Consider the following 22,734-nt stretch of genomic DNA (forward strand, 5'->3'; position numbering starts at 1 on the left):
GGAGGACCAGGGATGCTGTCAGAGGAGGGCCGTCTGAATAGACCCTCTGTCTGCTGGGCCCTCACAGTCCCATTCAGGCCTGAGCACAGAAGTACTTTTGATCCCGACTGCTGAGTTGTCAGCGTTCGTGGAGGTGAAATGGCCAGAGTGGCGCAGAGGCGGTCAGGAGGGGCTCGGCCGTCTGACTGGGGGCTCTTTTAACAAAAGCCTGGCAGGGGATGGGGTTTCCTCATTCCAGATCGCTGTGCAGAACCCCCAAGCATGTGGCGGACAAAGCAGCTCTGTTGCCGCCGAGACGCCCGTGACCGGACAGCCGCCCCACCCGCGCGGGTGGGAGTGGGACTGCGCTCAGACGGGACGCCGAGAGTGGAGGCCTGCTTTCTGCCGGTTTCTGGTGCTTCTGATGCTTCCAATGTTGACTCCAGGCACTAAATAATCAGCTCTTCCTTCTGTTCAGGATCATTCCTTATACTTTTCTGTATGTTTAGAAATTTCACAAAGAAAACTTGAGTAGTACTTCCCTTTTTGAGGCAGTTAATCTACGGGCTGTCTTTTATTTTTTCAATTTATTTTTACTTGAAGGATACTTGCTTTCTGATATCATTTTGGTTACAGATTGTATTTTAAAATGTAGATTTATACTTTTAAAGGTGTCTTCCTTGCCACAGTGACTTTTGGCCTTTTTAAAGCTACTTGTTTAACGTTTCACAGTAAGAGAGAGCACCCCCTCCTCCAAGGGGTGGGAGGTGGGGGATGCTCTTGGCGGCCCCCCTGGCTCTCTCGACTGGGGCCAAGGGCCCTTCTTATCCTCTACTGCTGCTGAGAAAATTTTCTCCCTTTAGTCCGTAAATTAAACTGTTGTGAGCCCCTGTGCAGTGAAAGTCTTTGAGATGAGATTACAGAAAAGTGAGGTTACTGCGCTGACTGGTCCTCCTCTTTCTGAGCAGGTGGGGGCTGGGAGGCTGGTGGTGTCTCACGAGTAGCTCAGGAGGGAAGTCGTGTGGCTTGTGATTTGGTTTTTGTGTTGGGGATCATATTCATGTCTTAGAGGGGGGCCGTGGGAACTCTTTGTTTTGTGGGGTTACCTTGGCATCATCGACTCCATGGATGTGAGTTTGAGCAAACTCTGGGAGACAGAGGAGGACAGGGGAACCTGGCATGCTGCGGTTCCTGGGATCGCAGAGTCGGGCGTGAATAGGCGACTGAACAGCAGCGGCCAGGTGTCTTTCAAGTGACCTCTCAGCAGTAAAAACAAACAGCCAATTTGAACCCATTGGCAAGTTCTGAAGGAGATTCTTTTTAAGCCTCCAGTTTCCAGCCACAATCAGATTTACAGCTTTATTGTTTAAGAGTTAGATTTTTTTTTTTTCCATTTTCAAGTTTTCTTAAACTTTGCGTGTTGTTTCCTAATTTGTTTCCGGCTTCCCTTTGTGTTTCCTGTGCTTGGAAATCTTGCAAGCGCTGTCTGGTTGCAGAGGTTGAGGTGACTTCTTTGCACGGGAGAGACTTGTTGATGACAGAAGGGGATGACTGGATGGGACGGTAGGCAGGGGACCCCATCTGGAGAGGAGAATCTTGGAGACGTGTTTGGGACTCTTTCAGGAAAAGCAAACAACAGCAAATGTGAACCCCCACTGGAAGTAGGGAGAGACGCTCTGGGTTTGCTTAGGATTAAAATTTTTTTTTTTACATTGTAAAGAATGTCTCTCTTCTCCCACATGTAAGGCTTTTCAGAAGCTCTTCTTGAACTTGGAGTACAGAAATTTTCTCCTCCTGGCGTGTCTTTGGCTTTCAGTTCAGTTCAGTCGCTCATGTCCAATTCTTTTCGAAACTCTGGATTGCAGCACGCCAGGCTTCCCTGTCCATCACCGACTCCTGGAGCTTGTTCAAACTCATGTCCACCGAGTCGGGAATGCCATCCAACCATCTGATCTTCTGTTGTCCCCTTCTCCTCCTGCCTTCAGTCTTTCCCAGACTCAGGAAGTGAGTCAGCTCTTTGCATCAGGTGGCCAAAGTATTGGAGCTTCAGCTTTAGCATCAGTCTTTCCTATGAATATTTGGGGTTGATGTCCTTTAGGATTGACTGGTTTGATCTTGCAGTCCAAGGGACTCTTAAGAGCCTTCTCCAACACCACAGTTCAGAAGCATCAATTCTTTGGCACTCAGCTTTCTTTATAGTCCAATTCTCACATCCATACATGACTACTGGAAAAACCATAGCTTTGACTAGATGGACCTTTGTCAGCAAAGTAATGTCTCTGCTTTTTAATATGCTGTCTAGGTTGCTCATAGCTTTTCTTTCAAGGAGCAAGCGTCTTTTAATTTCATGGCTGCAGTCACCATCCACAGTGATTTTGGAGCCCAAGAAAATAAAGTCTCTCACTGTTTCTATTGTTTCTCCATCTGTTTGCCATGAAGTGATGGGACCGGACACCATGATCTTAGTTTTCTGAATGTTGAGCTTTAAGCCAACTTTTTCACTCTCCTCTTTCACTTTCATCAAGAGGCTCTTCAGTTCTTCTTCTCTTTGTGCCATAAGGGTGATGTCATCTGCATATCTGAGGTTATTGATATTTCTGCCGGCAATCTTGATTCCAGCTTGTGCTTCCTCCAGCCCAGCGTTTCTCATGATGTACTCTGCAGTCTTTGGCTTTGGTTGTGCTGAAGTGTATTGTCTCCAGGTTGACCTTGTCCTTGAACTCTCAGACCCCTGGAGAGAACACCAAATACTGAGCACTTGGTGTGAACACATGTCTCACCTTTGGAGATGCTTCTCCTTGTTTTTATCCAAAGCAGAGTCCTTCCTGGGCAGAGTTCTTGGGTTTCCTCGACTGAGCTGTCCCTTCTAAGTGTTACTCTCCGTCCTTGGGGTGCGTGGCAGGTTGTCCCAGCCTCTCACGAAGCAGGAAATTTGCTCTAATAATTGCTGTGACAACTTGGTTTACTAATAACCAGGTTACAACAGAGCTGTAATATTCTGTTGCTTGCGCTTAGACCTGTTATTTTTTCCCCCTTTTACTTTCCCACAAATAAAACAGACTTAGATTTGGTGGCTGACGATAAAGCGGTGCTATTGTTGCAATAAAGGATTGGCTTTCAGACATTTTTGGAGTCGCTCATTGAAACACAGATTTTCTTTCCTTTTTTTCTTTATTAATTGTTACTTACTTGTATGCTTTCTCTTTGCACGTGGTTTATTACTGCAGTTACTCAAAGTGGCCTCTCCAAGTATATGATTTTCTCGTATCATGATTATAGTAATATTTTAATATCATAATGATTTGGGGGCACTAAAGTAACTTTGTGTTTGTATCCCCACATCCAGTTGGGAGGTACACTTGTCCTTTTCAGTACGATTTCCACCTGTTTCCTCTGAAACTGACCAGTGGGCATGGGAGATAGAGAACATTACAGTAAGTCCCCTACATACGAGCCTTCAAGTTTCACACTTGCAAAGATGCGCCTGTGCGTTCCGTCGGCGTCAGGTGTGAGTGAAGCTGCAGCCCGCCCTCCGACTCCTGTTGCTGATGATCCTTCAGCTCTTCGTCTCCCCCGCCTCTCCTTCCTCCAGGAAGTAACTCTTCTTTGTTCCCTCACAGCCAGCCCCTGTACTGCAGCAGTTGGACTGTTATTACTCTCCTTCTCAAGGTACGGGGCTGTAAGATTATAAATCTTTTGTTTGCTTTTAACGTGTTACTTATGTGAAAACTATTGTAACCCTGCTACAGCACAGTACTGTCTAGCTGACTGTGTCAGCTGGGTACCTAGGCTAACTTTGTTGGACTTTCGAATGCATTCTCTGAACAGAACGCATTCACACATGGGAGCTTACTGTATTTAATGTAGGCTGCTTTCCTTTAAGAGTCGAAACTGCTTTTGCCAAAGGATAAAGCGTTGGATTAGAAAAAACAAAGCAAGCTGTTCAACGAGCCAAAAACGCTTGCATTCTGACCTGCAGTGCTCAGCGGCCAGATTCGGCTTAGCCGTGGTGTGCTTTTGGTTATGGGCTTCCCAGAGACACAGTTTCGATCCCTGGGTCAGGAAGATCCCCTGGAGGAGGGCATGGCACCCCACTCTAGTATTCTTCCCTGGAGAATCCCTCGGACAGAGGGGCCTGGCGGGCTACAGTCCTTGGGGTCCTACAGAGTCAGACATGACTGAAGCGACTTAGCACGCGCGCACGCTTTTGGTTAGAGGCCCACATTTTAGACATTTCCCGATTTCCCATAACATGAGTGTCTGCACAAACACCACTGCCTGCTTTTGTGTGCGTGTGCCTAGAGAGAAGGCAGTGACACCTCTGTCCCCTGCCCCCAGACCTCGTGTGTGTCTCCTGGCGGAGGAGGTGTTCACAGCTGGTGGCGGACAGTCTAAACTTGGGGTTTTAAGAGCTGCTGGGTTTCCCTGGTGGCTCAGATGGTAAAGAATCTACCTGCAATGCAGGAGACCTGGGTTCAATCCCTGGGTTGGGGAGATCCCCTGGAGGAGGGCATGGCACCCCACTCCAGTATTCTTGCCTGGAGAACCTCATGGATGGAGGAGCCTGGCAGGCTACAGTCCATGGGATCACAAACAGATAGGACTGAGTGACTAAGCCCAGCCCAGCACAGCTGAGTGTGTGACACAAGACACCCTCTCCTGGCCTGTCGGTGTTCCTGCTGCTCCTCTCCAGGAGCACAGAAGCCTTTTGTTCGCTCCTGGTGAGAAATGCCAGTTCTCCGGAGGAGCCTGGAGCCAGTGCCCAGCTGCTGTCAGCCTGTCCAGACTCTTTCTGTTTAAAGCTGCAGTGGCGTTCAGTTAGAAAGCTAAAAGAAGAAGCTGGGGTTTTATGTCTTACGTGCTACTTTGGTAATTTTAGATGAAAGAGAATGTCTTTGCTTTTTGCTTTTGCTAAAATCTTGTGCCTATGTCTGCTGCACGGCTTCTTGAAAATAATTGTAATCGATTGAATCTTAAGTGGTGTTATGTGACCTGGCTTTTTTTCTTTTTCTTTAAAAAAAATTTTTTTTAATTGAGTAAAGTTGATTAGGGCTTCCCAAGTGGCTCACAGCTTATTAAAGAGTAGAGACATCACTTGGCCGACAAAGGTCCATATGGTGAAAGCTATGGGTTTTCCAGTAGTCATGTATAAATGTGAGAGTTGGACCGTAAAGAAGGCTGAGCGCTGAAGTGATGCTTTTGAACTGTGGTGCTGCAGCAGACTCTTGAGAGTCCCTTGAACACTAAGGAGATCAGACCAGTCAATCTTAAAGGACGTCAACCCTGAATATTCATTGGAAGGACTGATGCTGAAGCTAAAGCTCCAGTACTTTGGTCACCTGATGCAAAGAGCCGACTCACGGGAAAAAGACCCTGATGCTGGGAAAGGTGGAGGGAAGAGAAAGGGGCGACAGAGGGCATCACCGACTCAGTGGGTACGAGTTTGAGCAAGCTCTGGGAGATGGTGAAGGGCAGGGAACCCTGGCATGCTGCAGCCCATGGGGGTCTCAAAGAGTCAGACACAACAGAGCCACTGAACAACAGCAGTAGCATCTGAAGTTGGAGTTCACACACGTGAAAAAAGGATACCCCCAATGGTTTCTCTAATTTGGTGGACTTTAGTGAATATTGCAAAAGATTCTTCTAAGTCCCAGTTCAGGGAACAGACATACTAATTGAGAAGAGGCACGCCTGCAGAAGTACTAGTCTCTGGACGAGCTGTGTCTCTTGTGAATTGCTGGGACTCCCTTTCCAGAGATCCTGGTATTCCGTCCAGGAAAGGATGAGAAAGAGAAGTTGCTGCAGGGTTTTCTCCGCTGTGTCCCTTCCTGGAGGTATCGCACACGATGGACAAAGTGGGGCAGAGAGCAAAAGCCAGGGAGCCGAGGCCGCTGGCACTGGCGTTTCGGTGTTTCAGCGCTTTCATTCCGAGTGAGGAACCGCGTGTGCGTTGCTGCGCTGCGGCACGTGCTGGGCTTGCCGCGAGCCTCCTGGGAGGTGGATGGGGCGGCTTCATCTGGTCGGCGCCCTTCAGCCTGCTGCCTTGGGTTTTCACAAAGCGGGTGCCCCGCACGTGGGGGGAGGGTGGCACTTTTTTGTACATGCTGTATGATCTCTGGGCCCTCGGGTCCCCCCGGCAGCCAGCGCTTCCTTCTCGATGGTAGTGCTCGGGACCGGAGTTCAGTCCTGCCACGGTGTCCAGGTTTTACCCTGAAATGGAACTCTGGTGTGGGGATGTCCTGAGAACAGGAAGACGAGTGCAGGCCCGGCCGGGAGGGCGCGCGGACAGTGAGTGGTAACAGAGCAGCAGCCCTCAGTGGCCCTGCCTGCCTGCCCGCCCACTCGCGGGGGCCCCTGAGCAAACAGGAAAGAGGCCCCAGGTCCGGAGGTGTCCTGGGTTTTAAATCATCCCTACTTCCCTTTAGTATTTAAATGTTATTTCGGAAATTGTCATGCAGTTGACTTCTGTTTTCTTTTGGTGTGTGAGGCTGTGAGTGAATTCATGTAACCACAGCCGGGACATGGGATGAGTCACCTTGACCCCTCGTGCGGTTCCTTTGGGTTCAGAATTGGGGGTTTACAGGACCCCTCCCCCAGCAGTCTCACCCTCGAGCTTCCTACGTGTTGCTGGGGGGTGACTGTCCAGGGCTCCTGGGGGGTACAGGCCAGGAGGGGACATGCCGTGCCTGGGGGCCTCTGCCCTTTAGCCAGCCTGGGGCGTGGCTGTCCACCTGCTCCGGGAAAGGACAGCCCCACCTGGCCTCCCCAGAGCCCCGCACCTCGCAGTGGGTCGGCTCGTGGTCACGTTGGCCTCTGTCTCCCCCACACTGTATTTCCTGGGAAGGGCTTGGATCTCCCAGTTTATTTGTGGAAAGTCTACTGAGGTGGGGCCAGCGTGGTGGACTTGCTGGGCAGCTCTCGAGGGACTTGGAAGATGGACGTCTATTGGCAGGTGGCTTGTGAAGGTCGTGCCGGCACAGCAGGGAGTGACCCATCACACACCATCCACCACTCGTGACTCCTCCCTGGCCCCTGGAGATCTTTGGCCGGGGCCTGTGGTGTGCTGACCCTGGCCACGGAGCCGGGTGTGGGTGGGGTGTGACCCTCCTGGCCTCTGACTTAGGGCCTCACAGTTAGTGATCCAGCGTCTGGCGGAGCTTTTTTCCCCCTTAAAGCAGAACATCTTACAGCACGCTTGGCGGAGGGTGTGCAGACCGTCTGGGGAAGGGGGTATAGGCTGCCTGGGGGAGGGGGTGCAGACCATCTAGGGGAGGGTGTACAGACTGTCTGGGGAAGGGTGTGCAGACTGTCTGCTGGCCCCAGGGGGTACAGACTGTCTTGGGGAGGGTGTACGGGTCATCTGGGGCAGGGGTCTGCTGGGTCCTGGGTCAGACCTGCTGCCCTGGTAGCCTCTTGGCAGCTCCCCGATCCTCCTCCTCCTCCTCCTCGGTCCTGTTCAGATGATGAATTAGCATGGTGGTCCTGGTTGGGGGGGGTGAGTTGGGGGCGGGCGCTGCCAGGGAGATCGTGGCCTGGTGTTTCTGGTGGACTGAGTGTGGTATCCGATGGTGGGGTTTCGCCCCAGCTGTCATGCTGTGACCTGTGACCGGGAGGTGACAACCACCCATTCATTAACTGAACTGAACTGAAGGCTGAACTTACTGTATAGCCTGTGATCTAGGGTGGGGGTGTTTTGGTTGTCTTGTAATTTTTTTATTGGCAAAGAGGGTTTTGCTGGTGCTTGCTGGGGGATTTTAAGGACCTCCCAGATGGTGCTCGTGGTAAAGAACCCACCTGCAAAAGAAGGAGACATAAGAGATGCAGGTTTGAGAAAGTTCGGAAGATCTCTCAGAGGAGGCCATGGCAACCTTCTTCAATATTCTTGCCTGGAGAATTCCGTGGACAGAGCAGTCTGGTGGGCTGCCGTCCCTGGGGTCACAAAGAGTCGGATACGACTGAAGCAGCGTAGCATGCTGGGCCCTTTCTGCCGTGACTCCTCATGAGGCCGTGCTTACGGTTATTCTGAATTATTTAGGGGCGATCACAAGGTACAGATGCCCAGGCCCCACTCCTTAGAGATTTTGATCCAGCGGATGTGGGTGAGGCCCAAGTACGTATAATTACAAACAAAGCAAAAGACACCCAGCGGCAACAACAGACACTGTCCCGGTGACTGGTCGTCAGCCTCCAGTCTGCCGCTGTAGCCTCTGAATTGAGGACACTGGGTCCAGACCAGTGAGTGCAGGTGTGAAGGTCCGGGTGGTGGGGCTGTGTGGGTAGATGGAGCTTCCCTGCCCACCCCAGGGGGCCGTCTCCACTCAGCCTGCCTCTTCTCCACGTTGTCTCCCCAGGGCCCAGCTTTAACAAATCTGTTTTTCAAGAGAAACTGAAAGTCTGGGTTTTAGAAATGTGCAGACTCTTCATTTTTAGAATGTTCTATTGAAAAAGACAAAAGCAACCATTTCCAACTTCGTCCCACCCCCACACCCCAAAACCACTAAAGGAAAGTGGTGTCTAGCTGAGGCAGTGAATTATCAGGGAGAACCTGATGTGAGCGTCTGGAGAGTGGTTTCTGGCTGTAGAACTCAGAAGAGCTTTGCCTTAAGATACCCGGATAATCTGAAATGGTAGAAGTGGAACCATGAGACAGCACACACGTTGTTTCTAATACAACTGTTCGTTGGCTTTCGCCACTATCCAGTGATTGAATTTTGAGTTTGAGCAAGCTCGGGGAGATGGTGGAGGGCAGGAAAACAGGTGTGCTGCAGTCCGGGGGTCACAAAGAGTCGGACACAACTGAGCGAGTGAGCAAATACAGCTCAAGTAGCCACGTTGGCGGCTGTTTGTTCAGTTGCTCGGTTGCTCTCACTCTTTGTAACCCATGGACTGAAGCACGCCAGGCCTCCCTGTCCTTCACCATCTCCCGGAGTTTACTCAAAACTCATGTCCATCGAGTCAGTGAGGCTGTCCAACCATCTCATCCTCTGTCGCCCCCTTATCCTCCTGCCCTCAGCCTTGCCCAGCATCAGGGCCTTTTCCAGTGAGTTGGCTCTTCGAATCAGCTGGCCACAGTGCTGGAGCTTCAGCTTTAGCATCAGTCCTTTCAGTGAATATTCAGGATTGATTTTCTGTAGCACTGAATAGTTTGCTGTCCAAGGGACTCTCAAGAATTTTTTCCAGCACCGCAGTTAGAAAACATCAATTCTTTGGTGCACAGCCATCTTGAATACTTGGTATGTGGCTAATAAAGTATTAGTATGCAACGATGTGGACCATAAATTTAGGGATTTATTTTTCAGTCAGAAACATCTTTTCTCCTCGACTGTTGTCTTTAGAGAAAGAAAGAAGACTTTGGTTTCAGTGCTGGGATGAGAGATCACAGCCAGGCTCTGCCCGCGGAGGCCCCAGACCTTAACCCTGCCGCCGAGTTTTGCCGAAGAGAAGCGGTGTAGGCAGGTGGTCAGTGGGGAAATCTTGCGGCTGCTTTTGGCTGTAGCCTGTGGTCCTGCCTCTCACCACCTCCTAACTCACGCTCAGCTTTGCAGGAGGCAGTGGGCAGTGCTGGGTCTGGCTTGCCGTGCCCAGAGAGGCTCCTGCCCTCCTGTGTGCTGGGCAGGCCTGTTTTACAGACACCCTGCAGTGGGATGTCCTTGGAGCTGTTGCCAAGAGGGCATAGAGCGTGTCACAGCTGTGGAAGCCGCCTAGGACCTTCCCGTCACCTGCAAGCCGCTGAGGATGTTGCTCTGGCCGAGGAGGGGCTGGCAGCTAGCCCGCGCGCCTGCGCGGTGGTTTCTCCATGTAAGTTACTTATGGGTCCCAAGATCCTGCAGGGCAGGTTGTTGATCACTCCTGCCCCAGCTCTGCCCAAATGACAGGGTGCCGGGGAGGCCTCCCTGGCCACCCAGGATAAAATAGCAGGCACCCCACCCCCGGCACACCCTCTCCTCACTTGGCTGGATTTCTCTCTAGAACCTTTTTTGGGTAAACCATCAGTGCATTTTCTCATGTATGGCTGTGTCCCCTCTTAGAATGAGGGCAGAGCCTCACTGCTTCATCCATGGGGCACCTCTGGTGGGTAGACCAGACTGGTGAACCACAGTACCGTCCCGGGGAGCCGCTCAGAGCCGTCGACATCTCATGGTGAGATGGCTGTGCTTCTTGGAAGTTAAGGGGCTCATTCAGGGTCATCAGCCCAGTGGCTGAGTGAACAGTTGACTCAGGTGATCAAAATTTCCTTCTGCGCTGAAGGTCGTGGGTTTATCCTGTTCAGTTGCTGAGCTGTGTCCGACTCTCTGCGAAACCATGGACTGCTGGGTGCCAGACTCCCCTGTCCTCTACTCTCTCCCAGAGTTTACTCACATTACTGTCCCTTGATTCGGTGATGCAGTCTACCCATCCCATCCTCTTCTGCCCCCTTCTCCTCCTGCCTTCAATCTTTCCCAGCATCAGGGTCTTTTCCAATGAGTTGGCTCTTCACATCTGATGGCCAAAATATTGGAGCTTCAGCTTCAGCATCAGTCTTTCCAGTGATTATCCAGGGTTGATTTCCTTCAGGATTGACCCGTTTGATATCCTTGCAGTCCAAGGGACTGGCTTATCTTAGGGAAGCAAAATGTGGTGTATTTGTGGCTTGGAGAGTTTCAGTTCAGTTCCACGGGTTAATTTTGGATGCTTGTGGCTGTAGGTTGAAGAGAGGAACTGCCATGGATTAGCAAGTCCTTTCACAGGTTTGTCTCCTCAATGGGTCGATGAAAGGGCAGGTGGGCTGGAGCTCTGTCCTGGGGAGGAAGCAGTGGTGCTTGAGTTGATGGCATGGATGTGTCATTTCCGGTGAGGGATCCTGTCAAGTGGAACCTCAAAGGGAAACTTTCTAAAGGTGGGTTTTCTCTTTTACCTCCTTTTAAAGGATAATGAATCAAGTATCTAATGCATATTCAGCAGAGGCAAGGTAGGAGATTTGTATGTAGAACAAACCTGTTATCTCTTTTTTAGGAAGAGTGGAGTTATGAATAATCTTGTGAATTTTTAGCACAGGCAAGTTGAGTTGTATGCAGACTTGGAAAACCAGAAGGAAAACAAACAGTGCCCCTAGAGACCACATGGCAGGGCCATAGACACAGCAGCGGAAGTGGTTCGGGTTCAGAAACCAGGTTATTCTTGTATTTAGAAGTCATTCAGTAAGACACAAAGCTGATTTTATATAAATACTGGAAATACATCCAGGCTCAAGGGCTGTGTTATTTTGGAGTCAGCGTCTTGAAGGGCTGAGAAAAAGCAAGGAACAATTTGAAAACCTTAATTGAAGGTTGGGTTGGTGATGACTGGGAAGGTCCGTGGGCAGAGCCAGGAGCCCAGAATGGAACAGAGTCCCTTGCATCACTTAACCTCTTGCCTTTTGACTTGTGTCTGAAACTTCTAACCTTTTACTCTAAGCCAATGACACGAGCTCAGTTTGAGTGCTTTCTAAAAGTATTATTTCAATATTGAAATTAGTCTGTGGGTATAATTCGAAACATTGAGTGTATTGTGAAGTCACAGGGGAGGAATGTAGGAAAACATCTTGAAGGGCTGGGGGTCGTGGTGGGAGAAGGAAGGAGAGGACACAGAATCCCATCTCCGCTTTTGTTCTGAGCGGTCAGCTGCTGTGCTGAGCAGTGCGTGCATGCTAAGTCGCTCAGTCGTGTGTGACTCTCTGCGACCCCGTGGACTGTAGCCCACCAGGCTCCTCTGTCCATGGGATTCTCCAGGCAAGAATACTGCAGTGGGTTGCCATTTCCTCCTCCAGGGGATCTTCCTGATCCAGAGATTGACCCCTCGTCTCTTATGTATCCTGCATTGGCAGTGGGTTCTTCACCAAAAAAAGAGACGATATTCCCTAATTTGAAATAGGGGACTATGGGTTACCCTACATTTTGGCCAAGGAAAGGTTGAAGAGAGAGCTGTTCACACCAAGAATTATAGATAAACATTGATCATTACTCTTGCAGCAATTGAAGTAAAAGCACATGACTTGAAATAAGAAAACTTATCAGTATCTGATTAGATGTATATATTTGGTATACATATATATCAAGTGCTGTTCATTTGACATCATTTTGCTGACAAAGGTCCATCTAGTCAAAGTTATGGTTTTTCCAGTAGTCACGTATAGATGTGAAAGTTGGACCATGAAGAAAGCTTAGTGCCCAAGGACTCTGGAGAGTCCCCTGGACTGCAGGGAGATCAAATCAGTCAATCCTAAAGGAAATCAACCCTGAATATTCACTGGGAGGACTGATGCTGAAGCTCCAGTACTTTGGCCACCTGATGTGAAGAGCTGACTCATTGGAAGAGACCCTGATGCTGGGAAAGATTGAAGGAAAGAGGAGAAGGGGACGACAGAGGATAAGATTGTTGGATGGCATCACTGAATCAATGGACGACATGAGTTTGAGAAAACTCTGGGAGATAGTGAAGAACAGGGAAGCCTGGCATGCTGCAGTCCATGGGGTCACAAAGAGTCAGACATGACTTAACAACTGAACAGCAACAAACATCTTCATATGTGAAATAAAGCAACTAATGAAAAAATAGTTTTTTCTTTTCTTCTTTAAAAATATTAACGGACATTTTAATCATAAAAATATTGATAGTATAGAAAAGTAGAGAAAGAGAAACTTATTATTTCTAGTAGCTTCAGACAATCAGCAAATAGGTAAATAATATATTTTATATGCAGCTGTTCCCATGAGAGCCTGTCAGTAAGGGAGTACGTGTTTTATGGGTCGTGCGTGTCTCCTTTGCTGTCTTTTCTTTTATCCACTGGAGAATCACGTCACCTTCAGGAGGACGGTATTTGAATTTATCCTGTCCGAGTCCTGTGATGGATGTTAGGTGTAGTGTTTCCAGAGTTCTGACTGCTCACCTGTGGAATATGGTGCCTTGTCTGTTAGTGACTGAGGTAGAAGGTAACTTCATACAGAGATTGGCCCCTCGTAAAGGCTTTGGAGTTTTGTGTGTGTGTTTATCCTGTGCTGTTAAATCCTTTGTTATTTTAAAGTTGTTCAGTCTGAAGTCGGTTGGGTATTTATTTCTGGCGAGCTGAGGAAAAGGCAGCTCAGCCCAAGTGTGTAGTAAGTGTTGGGACTTCCCAGGTGGCTCAGTGGTGAAGAATCTGCCTTCCGATGCAGCAGACGAGCCTTCGATCCCTGGGTCGGGAAGATCCCCTGGAGAAGGAATGGCAAAACACACTGCAGGATTCTTGCAGGAAAGTTGCATGGACAGAGCCTGGCGGGGCTGTAGTCCGTGGGTCGCAGAGTCGGACGTGACTGAGCAGGTCAGCATGTGAACTCTTAGCTGTGCACTGGCATGTGGAATCTTGTTCCCTAACCGGGGATGGAGCCCAGCCCTCTGTGTCAGGAGCATGGCATCTTAGCCACTGTGCCGCCGGGGAGGTCCCAGGCACCGGACATTTTTATAGAGCAGCTGCCCTCTCTTCCCACCTGACCCACTGCCCGGACACAGACACGCAGGCACATAGGTGCAGACTCACACACGCATGCACGCGCGCACACAGACACACATGCACACACACATTGTACACATGTGTGTGCACACACACACATCGCTCCTCACCTCCCAGGACACTTGTCTCCTCCCTCCGGCCCTTTCACTCCATGCACACCCAGCCTGTCTCCACTTGGCAACTGAAGGAGGTGTTTGCTCCAGTGATAGCTCACGTAACTGGAACTTAGCTTGCTGTCTGGCCAGCCCCCACCCCATGTCTGTTCTAAAACTCATCTGAAAGTGACCAAGCAGGCCTGCAGAGCCCAGATGACTGGGCCTTTTCTTTGCTGAAGTATTCCTGCCTGACGTAATATTCCCTGTGGCTGTCACTTAATTGCAAGGACAGGATAGTAATTGATGTTCATAATGATTTCCCTGAACCATTAAGAAAAGCATCTTTAATGTACTCAAGATTTCAGGCTTTAGGAAGATTTCCATCCAGATCAGTCTCTTAAAAAAAAAGATGTGGTGCATAAATTATTTCCCTACCTGCCAGCTCAGCGGTGCAATGAGCCTCTCATTCATTGCCCTCTCATTCATTGCGGGTGGGCGCTGGGTGTCACTGTGCTGTCGGTTTTGGCTGTTTTACATTTTGTAGGAGTCAGATGTCTGCACATTCTCTGCTATTGAGGCATACATTTCTTTAAAGAGAGCACTGTTCTCCTTGCGGCACCTCCAACCTAAGTTGTTCAGTCGCTAAGTCATGTCTGACTCTTTGCAACTGCATGGACCGCAGCAGGCCAGGCTCCTCAGTCCTCCACTTTCTCCCGGAGCTTGCTCAGATTCATGTCCTTCGAGTCGGTGCTGCTATCTAACCATCTCATCCTCTGTCAGCCCCTTCTCCTCCTGCCCTCAACCTTTCCCAGCATCAGGGTTTTTTTCCAGTGAGTCAGCTGTTTGCATCAGGTGGTCAGAGTATTGGAGCTTCAGCATCAGTCTCGGTCCTTCCAGTGAGTATTCAGAGTTGATTTCCTTTAGGATTCCTATAGAATTTAGAATTCTCTATGGAGGTCTTTTAATTTTCAAGGAATAGAAGCTCGGTTTTCTTATCAAATCACAATTCTTGGCCGCATGACACTTATATTTCCCTATGTTTTCTCAGTCTTCCTGCTCATCTACAGCCCTGAGCATGGAACAGAGGGAGAAGTAGGTGGACAGATCTTGATTACAGTACATGGCAGTTACACGGTCGCAGTGCCTGCCTCACTGGATCTGGGCTCTGGAGGACTGTGATGAGAAGGTGTGTGCAGTGGGTCTTGTCACCCTTGCCTGCCCTGGTGTCAGGAGGTGTTCAGGCGTCTGAGCGCCTTCCCAAAGGGCCCTGAGCTGACTCTCTCCCAAGTTAATTACCTGCTGCCTTACCTCAGGTGGCTTGGGAATGCTGTTTGGGTAATATGCCCTCTTCCTCTGTTGCTGTTTTTTTTTGCAGATACTTCCTGGAAAAGAGCACTCATAAGTGGGGTGTGGTTTGGGGGTTTCCAGTGCAGAACCAACCAGGCTGGTCTTGGCTTGGGCGTGGATGGACATGGAGCCTTAGAAAGTGGTCAGTGCATCGCTGGGCGCTGAGCTCTTGCCGTCCATCACGTGGTCAGCTAGGTTTCATGTTTGCCCTTTAAAGTAAGGGCTTGTGAGGGGGAATTATCCTTAGAATTAAAATGTTTTTTTAAAGACTTTTTTTTTTTTTTAGAGCAGTTTTAGTTTCACAGCAAAATTGAGAGGACGGTACGGGTATACCTGTTTTCACACATACATATCCCTTCCCCATTATTGGCACTCCCCTCCCGCCAGTGTATAGCTGTTAAAACTAATGAACCTCTGTTGACATATCGTAATCACTCGCTTTATGCTACGGGTTACTCCCGCTGTTGTACAATCTGAGTTTGGATTGTATCCTCCCTGAGGTGGATTGTATCACCACATATCTATGTGGTGACATGAATCTGTCATTATAGTATCATGCAGAGGGTTTTCACTGTGCTCTGAAATTCTCTGTGCTCTGCCGGGTCCATCTCCCTTTCGCAGCTGGAATTCTTAGGAGTGAGACATCAGGGTAGAGAACTGATACACCAGGCTGATCCCCTGGATGGTCTCTTGTTTGCATTGTGGGTTGACTTTGTCATCTCATCTGTTCACCAACCGTTTTGATGAACTAGGCTTGCCTGTCCTTTGAGCTTCTGGACCTCTCAGAACATAGTTCTGTTTCAGTGATAAACATAATCGACATTTGTTAGAGCTCGTTTGTTATTAATCTGACCTTCCCATATCAAGACCCCAACTAAGATAATGAGTGTGTATCTTTATGGTAATAAATACCAGAAAGGATATGAGAACTTGAATTTGGGCTTTTTCATGCAAGTATGGAGAAGCGATTTTCAAAATTCAGAATGCGTAAGAATCACTAGTCATGGATTCCTGCACCTCTCTGAGAGAATTCTTGTGTTTGGGTCTGAATCTTTGGGTTCTCTCCTCTCGCTTGGCCTGGTGACGCTTGCCCATGTGTTCTTTTCTGGGATTTGGTGAGGATGGTCTGCAGCTCATATCTCAAGGGGACCCCTCCTGCCCCCTGAAATCTTCAGGCTCACCAGGCAGTCCTCGCGGTCTGCACAGGGTCTCCACCACTGGCCCCACAGTGTGTCCCATCTGATTCCGCCTTTAAAGGTACTTCGTGTCACCCAGGGTGACCCGGAGCACTTGGCTTCACCTTGTCCTGTTTGCTAAGTTTCTGCTACAGACTGCGGTGTCTTTCTCTTCTTTCTGTCACTATGTAATGCTCCTTCTTGTGGACTGTTTTGCAGCCCTCTCGGTACCCTGCCCCCGCTCCCTGCACAGGGGTAGTGGGCTACCCCCTCAGTCTGCAGCTCACATCCTGGCCACTTGTTAAGAGCAGGCTGCCGCCCTCTGCTTGCTTAGGTTGGTGTTGATGGGCTTTTCATGCTCAGTTGTGTCCGATTCTTTTGTCAGCCTGTAGCCTGCCAGGCTCTTCTGTCCATGGAATTCTCTAGGCAAGAATACTGGAGTGGGTTGCCAGTTCCTCCTCCAGGGGATCTTCCCAACCCAGGGATTGAACCCAGGTCTCCTGCATTGCAGGAAGATTCTTTACCGTCTGAGCACCAGGGAAGCCCGATGATGGGCTTTGCTCTTAAGCAAACAGAAGGTCAGTTTCAGGCAGTTAATCTGTAAAGTTGTCTCAAATTAAACTCAACAGAAAGCAAAAGCATTCTGATCTCCAATATTTATTGAAAGAAAATTTGTGAGATAAAAGAAGGAACTTCCCAACAAGAACACATTGTAGTTTCCTAAGTCTATGGGTGAGGGGCTTGAACTTTGCTCACACTCTCCTTCACATTCCAGAGAGTGTTCTGGGGTGTTCTTTCATCGACTTTTCCTGATTTCTCATGGGAGAGAAGAGGCCAGGAATTGAAAGCCAGCTTTTATTTTTGGCTTCTGCATTCCCGGTTATGTGGAAGCAACTCCACTGCAGGAAGGTGTTGCCTGATGGCTCAGTGGGTGAAGAATTGACCTACAGGGCTGGAGACCCGAGTTTGATCCCCGGGTCAGGAAGATCCCTGGAGAAGGGAGGGAATGGAGACCCACTCCAGTGTTCTTGTCTGGAGAATCCCCTGGACAGAGGAGCCTGGTGGACTACAGTCCATGGGGTCACACAGAGTCGGACACGGCTGACCACCTGAGCACACCATTGCAGGAGGAGCAACGGGCTTGTGTGTCCAGTTTGGGGGGCCACCCTGGTGAGGAGGAGCTGATCTTGGCGTGCCTCACGTGGGAAGGCCTGGAGAGTTACCTGTCCTCTTAAGTTCTCCTCTTTCTTCTTGGATTCTTGGAAATTATAGCTTGGCTTCAGGATTATGTGGCCACGGTCATGGTCACCTGGCTGCTGAGTCTCTGCTGGTAAATTCGTCTTCTGTCACTGGTGGTGGGGGACAGGGTCCAGCTGCACTTGATCACCAGGGCTGCCCTTGACCCTTGCTGAGTGCTGCTTTTGCCCCTCCATCGTCTTTTCCCGTGACACCCCCATGACACGGGCAGCGCTGTCCCTGCTGACAGAGGAGGCCGTTTGTGTGGGTATGGCCGTGGTTTCCATGCTGGGCGCCCTGTCCTGCAGCCAGAGAGGGTCATTGGCCCAGCGTGTCTGCGTGTCACAGCTGCGGGCCCCACGCTCCGGAGGGGCTGAGCTTCCAAAGCCCAGAACCCTCGGGTGAGAGTCAAAGGCGGATACGTCAGCAGACGCAGAATGGTGTATGGACAGGTAGTCAACCATGGCCACTACGCCCAGTTCCCTGACACGCTGTCAGGGTCCTACCTCCAAGCGGGGGACAGCCCCTTAGGTCATGTCATGTGCAGTGTGGGGCTGGGATTGTGGGTCACCCAGCTGTGTTCCCCTGGTGGCTCAGATGGTCAAGAATCTGCCTGCAATGCAGGAGACCCAGGTTCAGTCCCTGGGTCGGGAGGATCCCTGGAGAAGTAAATGACAAACCCAGTCGTGTTCTTGCCTGGGAAACCCCATGGACAGAGGAGCCTGGCGGGCTACAGTCCATGGGGTCCCAAAGAGTCAGACACGACAGCGGCTACCACAAACAGCTGTGGCAGCCCGTCCCTGGTGCTGTGCTGGACGCGGGAGGATGTGATGGGAGCGTGAGGCTGGTGACTCAGAGGGCACTCGGGGACTGGCAGTGGGACTGGGGGACAAGGCTGGACGCAGGGCTCCTGGGACTGGCCCACGAGGAGTGTTCTTCCCTCCCTGCCCCGTGCCACCGCAGAGGTGGGGCTCCTACAGACGTCTGACAGTGGCCCAGGTAGGGGTGATGTGCGCGGTCTGCAGGTGGGGGACGTTGGCAGGATGCTCCGGGCCTGTGGGCTCTGTGTGTCTGGCTTTCCTGCATCCAGGCTGTCCGCAGCCCTGCTCAGAGAGGGACTGCTGTGACCGCAGGGAGCTGAGACTCCTCGGTAATTCAGTGTCATTTTCATGGAGTTGTTTTGTCCAAGTTGGAATTTGAGTCCCTGCCCAAGCTTTCCAGAATAAATGGAGAGCTTCCCCTATCGGGTTTCAAGTTCTAAAGTTCATAACTCTTTCCATCACGAGGCCACAGTGAGGCAGCCTCTTGGAAAGTCTGGGGACGTGCCTTCTGCTTCACGTTTGCTGCAAGGATCGTTTTCTGCAAAGCCCTTGAGGAGAGGGTGCTCATGGTGTCAGGGCAGCGCATTGTTGCTGGCCCCGGAGATGCCCGCAGGGCAGTGCAGAGAGGGACGCGGGGGAGAACCAATGGCGAGGAAGCTCCTGCGGCAGAGGGGATGGGAGAGCAGTGCCCAGCTTGTCTGAGATGCTCGTGATACACATGAGTAACAGATGTTTCTGTCCTGGGCCGGGAATTGTGACACAGCTGTAAGGCAGTGCTCTCTCTGCACCCCATCTCTGCATGCACTCCTGCCCCCCAACCTTGTTCTGAGTAACCATGCTGCAGCCTCCCTGCGTTGGGCCCACAGGAAAGTGTCCGGGAAGACTCTCAGTGAACTCTTGGAAAATCAAGTGCTATTGGGGGTGCGTCAGCAGAAGATGACTGTTATCCATTTTTGATGGTAAATAATATAATATTTGGGCTTCCCAGATGGCAGTATGATATCCAGACTTTTTTTTTTTTGGGTTATTTCCTTCATGTGGAATGTTGAGAAAAAAAGATTGATCACCCTGGAAGAAAAGGTTTAAGATGTTCTGATTGAAAGGCAATGATATGTAAATGAAACCCAGGAAAGAAGGAGGGAATTGATTTTTTATCAAAAGTTGTTTGTTATGCTGCTTGATTGGTTTTTTCAGTGTGGTTCATGAAGTCTTACAAACCAATAGAACCGTATGGTTCTGTTGGGAGAGCCTGGGACTCTGTCAGCATCACTTTTGGGGGTAAAAGCTCAGAAGAGGTGATTTGTCGAAACTTCAGCTGTTCTGTTCTCATCATGGTGCAGAGCATTTGTGCCAATTATGTTTCTTTCATTTCTGTTTTTCAGGGTCGACATGTTAAAACAGGTCAGCTGGCAGCCATCAAAGTTATGGATGTTACCGAGGTAAGGTTGGGCCACAGATGTTTTCAGAGAAATCCTTAGATAAAAAACAAGGATCCCTCCCGTCCCCCTTCAGCCTCCCCCTGTTGAAGAGGAGTTGTTCTGTTTGGAGAATCGATCTTGAGCAAATTACCCTCGTGTGACGCTGTGGGTTCAGAAGGCTCAGCAGACAAGCTGGCTTAAGTTGTTGCAGATGGGCCCCGAGTAACTAAGAATCAGTAGCGTTTTCTTAAGGGAAGAAAAAAAAAAGAGGCACATCGAAATGATGTCATCCTTGGCAGCATAATGGACCATAATTGGAAACATCTTCTCTAATGGAAAAGATTTGAGAAGTCATCACGGAGGTCATATGAGTAGGGAGGTTGAGGGGGCGGGTGGGGAAGAGGTTCTCTGGGGTATTGGGCCACATTTGGGCCATTTCTTTTATTTTTGACATGGGGGAAAGAAAACAGATCCAGCCAAGTTCCCAGAGGTTTGCAAACAGAAACATCTGCTAGAATGCTGAGCAGATTGTTGGCAAAATTTAGTAGCAAAAAATAGTTCTCAAAATGGCCACATGAGGATTTTACTGTGTAGCTTTGGATGGGAATGAGGAGAAGTGAACTCCAATGAAAGGTAAGTGTGTATGTACCCATGTGTGATCGTGTGCACATAGGCACGAGTCCACATTCAATTTAAAGAAGTAACCACGGAGTATAATGAGCCAAATCCACCTTCTTTTAAATTTCCATCGGAATCTTCATCCTCCCGTGGTTGCTTTTGACTTGCTTCTCAGGTGACTCAGATGGCGAAGCCTGCCTGCAGTGCAGATGCAGGAGGCCCGGGTTCGTCCCCGCGGTTGGGACGGAGAGGGGAACAGCAACCCACTCCAGTATTCTTGCCTGGAGAATTCCACAGACAGAGAAGCCTGGTGGTCTACAGCCCCTGGGGTCTCAAAAGAGTCAAACACGACTGAGCGACGTTCAGAGAGAGAGAGAAAATGATGAGTGAAATTTACATCATAGAGATTCTAGAGTGAGCTAACCAGAAACCATTCGGGGTGTCTGAATCAAGCTGTAATCTCCCCAAGTGTGGGACCCATTGAGGGAGAAGATGGCTGAACTGGTCCCAGGTGTGCAGGTGATCACCTGGAAGGTCTCCTCCTCTGCCTTCTTCTCCCCTCAGTCTCTAGGGTCGCTCATTGCCAGCATGTGGATTGCTTGAGTGAGACTTAGAAAGTGTCATCTCTGGGCCACCAGGCAGCTGGGAGGACCTTATATAGTATGTGAAGGTGTGATATTTGATGCAGTGACTGCTGTCTTCTCGCTCTATGTTTTCATCCTTTTAGCTGCACCTTGCAGCACTTGGGATCTTAGTTTCCCAACCATGGATCGAACCCATGACCCCTGCACTGCAGTGCGGAGTCTTAACTTCTGAACAGCCCAGGAAATCCCACTGTCATTTTTTTTTCAATAATAAAAAAGTACCATTGTTTGGCTGGCCAGAGGATTCTTGTAACCTCCTAGGTGATTTCTGTTGTGTTCTAGTGATCCCACTGGATTCTTTTCCAGTTAAATGCTAATGTTAAGATCACAGAGTGGTGAACGCTGCAGATGCCGACTTCCCGTGATGGAAATGGCGCAGCCGGTTACTGATGAGGTGCTCCCTGAACGGACCAGCGGGGCCCCTTCCCGCCAGGCTGCTCACGCTGCCTGGTGGTGCATCTCCAGCCTCTGACATTTACCAGTGCCCTCCTGCCTTGGTTATGGGCAGACTCTGGGTACCGTTTTAAGCATCATCTCTGGAAGTTCTGTGTGGCATCTGCCAACCCCCCTGAGAGCAGAGGCTCTTCTCTGGCTCCAGCCCCCGCTGCCTGGCTGCCACCTCCAGGAGCGCTGTAGTGAACTCGCCTGCTCTGTGGGCATCCTCTTCATCCTTGCAGTGCACACTGCACACTGTTTCTCTGCAACGAACGGTTGTTGTTGGGTGGTTGGTTGGTTTTAAAGTGTAAAATACAGGAAAGTAAAAGGTACAGTAAACCCCCCTGCAGTCGTCATCGTTGGTGCCCTTGTGCATTTCCTCACCAGCATCTCTCTGAGCATGGCTCTAAAACACGGACCTGTGTGTGTACCAGACACTTGAGGTGAGTTGCATGCGAAAGGTAGGGCCTTCCCAGGTGGTGCTAATGGTTAGGAACCCTCCTGCCAGTGCAGGAGATGCCAGAGACATGGGTTCAGTCCCTGGGCCAGGAAGATCCCCTGGAGGAGGGCGTGGCAACCCACTCCAGCATTCTTGCCTGGGAAGTCCCATGGGCGAAGGAGACTGGCGGGCTACAGTCCATGGGGTTGCAGAGTCAGACACGACAAGCCACTTAGCGCAGCACAGCACATACAAAGATATTTCCTTGCCTGAAAAAATCAGGCAGCACCGGACAAATGCATTTTCAAGACTCCTTTAATAATAATTATGCAAAACCCATGTGTTCAGGTGAAATGAAAACCAGATGGCGAGTCTTCAGAGCAGATAAAAACCCAACCAACCGTTTACCGTGTTGGCCTCTCAGTCATGTTTCTCGTGTGATGTGTTCATGCAGTGACCTCTCTCCAGAGTGACCTCTGACCTGTGAGCAAATACGATGGTGGGTGGAGAACTGGTGCAGTCGGCGCCCTGGGGAACATGGCCCCAGACCTTCCCTTCCAGGGGCCTGCCTCTCTGCCCTTCTTGCCAAGCTTTGGGAGCAGGAGGGAGAATTGGCAGCTGGTGTTTCTGCTTGCAGCTCCGGCAGGAGGGGCTGTGGGAGAGGGTTCCTGGTCGGGAGCAGGGTCCTTCCTGGTTTCTGAGTCCATCGGTCTCGTCTCGGGAGCAAAAAGGTGTGGACGCTGATCCTTAGGAAGAACCTCAGGCTGGTCCCGCCTGTCGAGCCTGTTCCTTGAGTGACATTGAGAGGCAGTTGCTCAGGCTGTCTACAGGCCAGAGGAGCAGCAGATGTGGGGAGGGGGTGGCGGGGTGGTTCTGGCCCCAGCTGTCAGCTGTCTTCAGCCCTGAATGAACCACTCCAGGCTGGCTGCCCGAGTCCGCTTCACCTGCTTCACTTGATTGTGTGGCCCCGGAAAACAAAGCAGACAGAGAATTCCCATTTTGCCCTGGTGCTTTCTGGGAGAC

At 50.3% G+C, this 22,734-nt stretch overlaps 1 protein-coding gene across 50 annotated transcripts in view; it reads left to right on the top strand.

Moving 5' to 3' along the window:
• The window catches only part of MAP4K4 (mitogen-activated protein kinase kinase kinase kinase 4), a 149,465-nt gene that overhangs the window by 53,143 nt on the left and 73,588 nt on the right, over positions 1-22,734 (top strand). For all 50 annotated transcript variants that reach the window (XM_043467981.1, XM_043467982.1, XM_043467994.1 and 47 more), the window contains one exon: positions 19,540-19,596. In XM_043467981.1, coding sequence (XP_043323916.1) covers positions 19,540-19,596 — 57 coding nt within the window. The remainder of the gene's footprint in view (positions 1-19,539; positions 19,597-22,734) is intronic.

Source organism: Cervus canadensis, chromosome 5 (genome assembly GCF_019320065.1).
Source record: "Cervus canadensis isolate Bull #8, Minnesota chromosome 5, ASM1932006v1, whole genome shotgun sequence".
Taxonomy (NCBI): domain Eukaryota; kingdom Metazoa; phylum Chordata; class Mammalia; order Artiodactyla; family Cervidae; genus Cervus; species Cervus canadensis.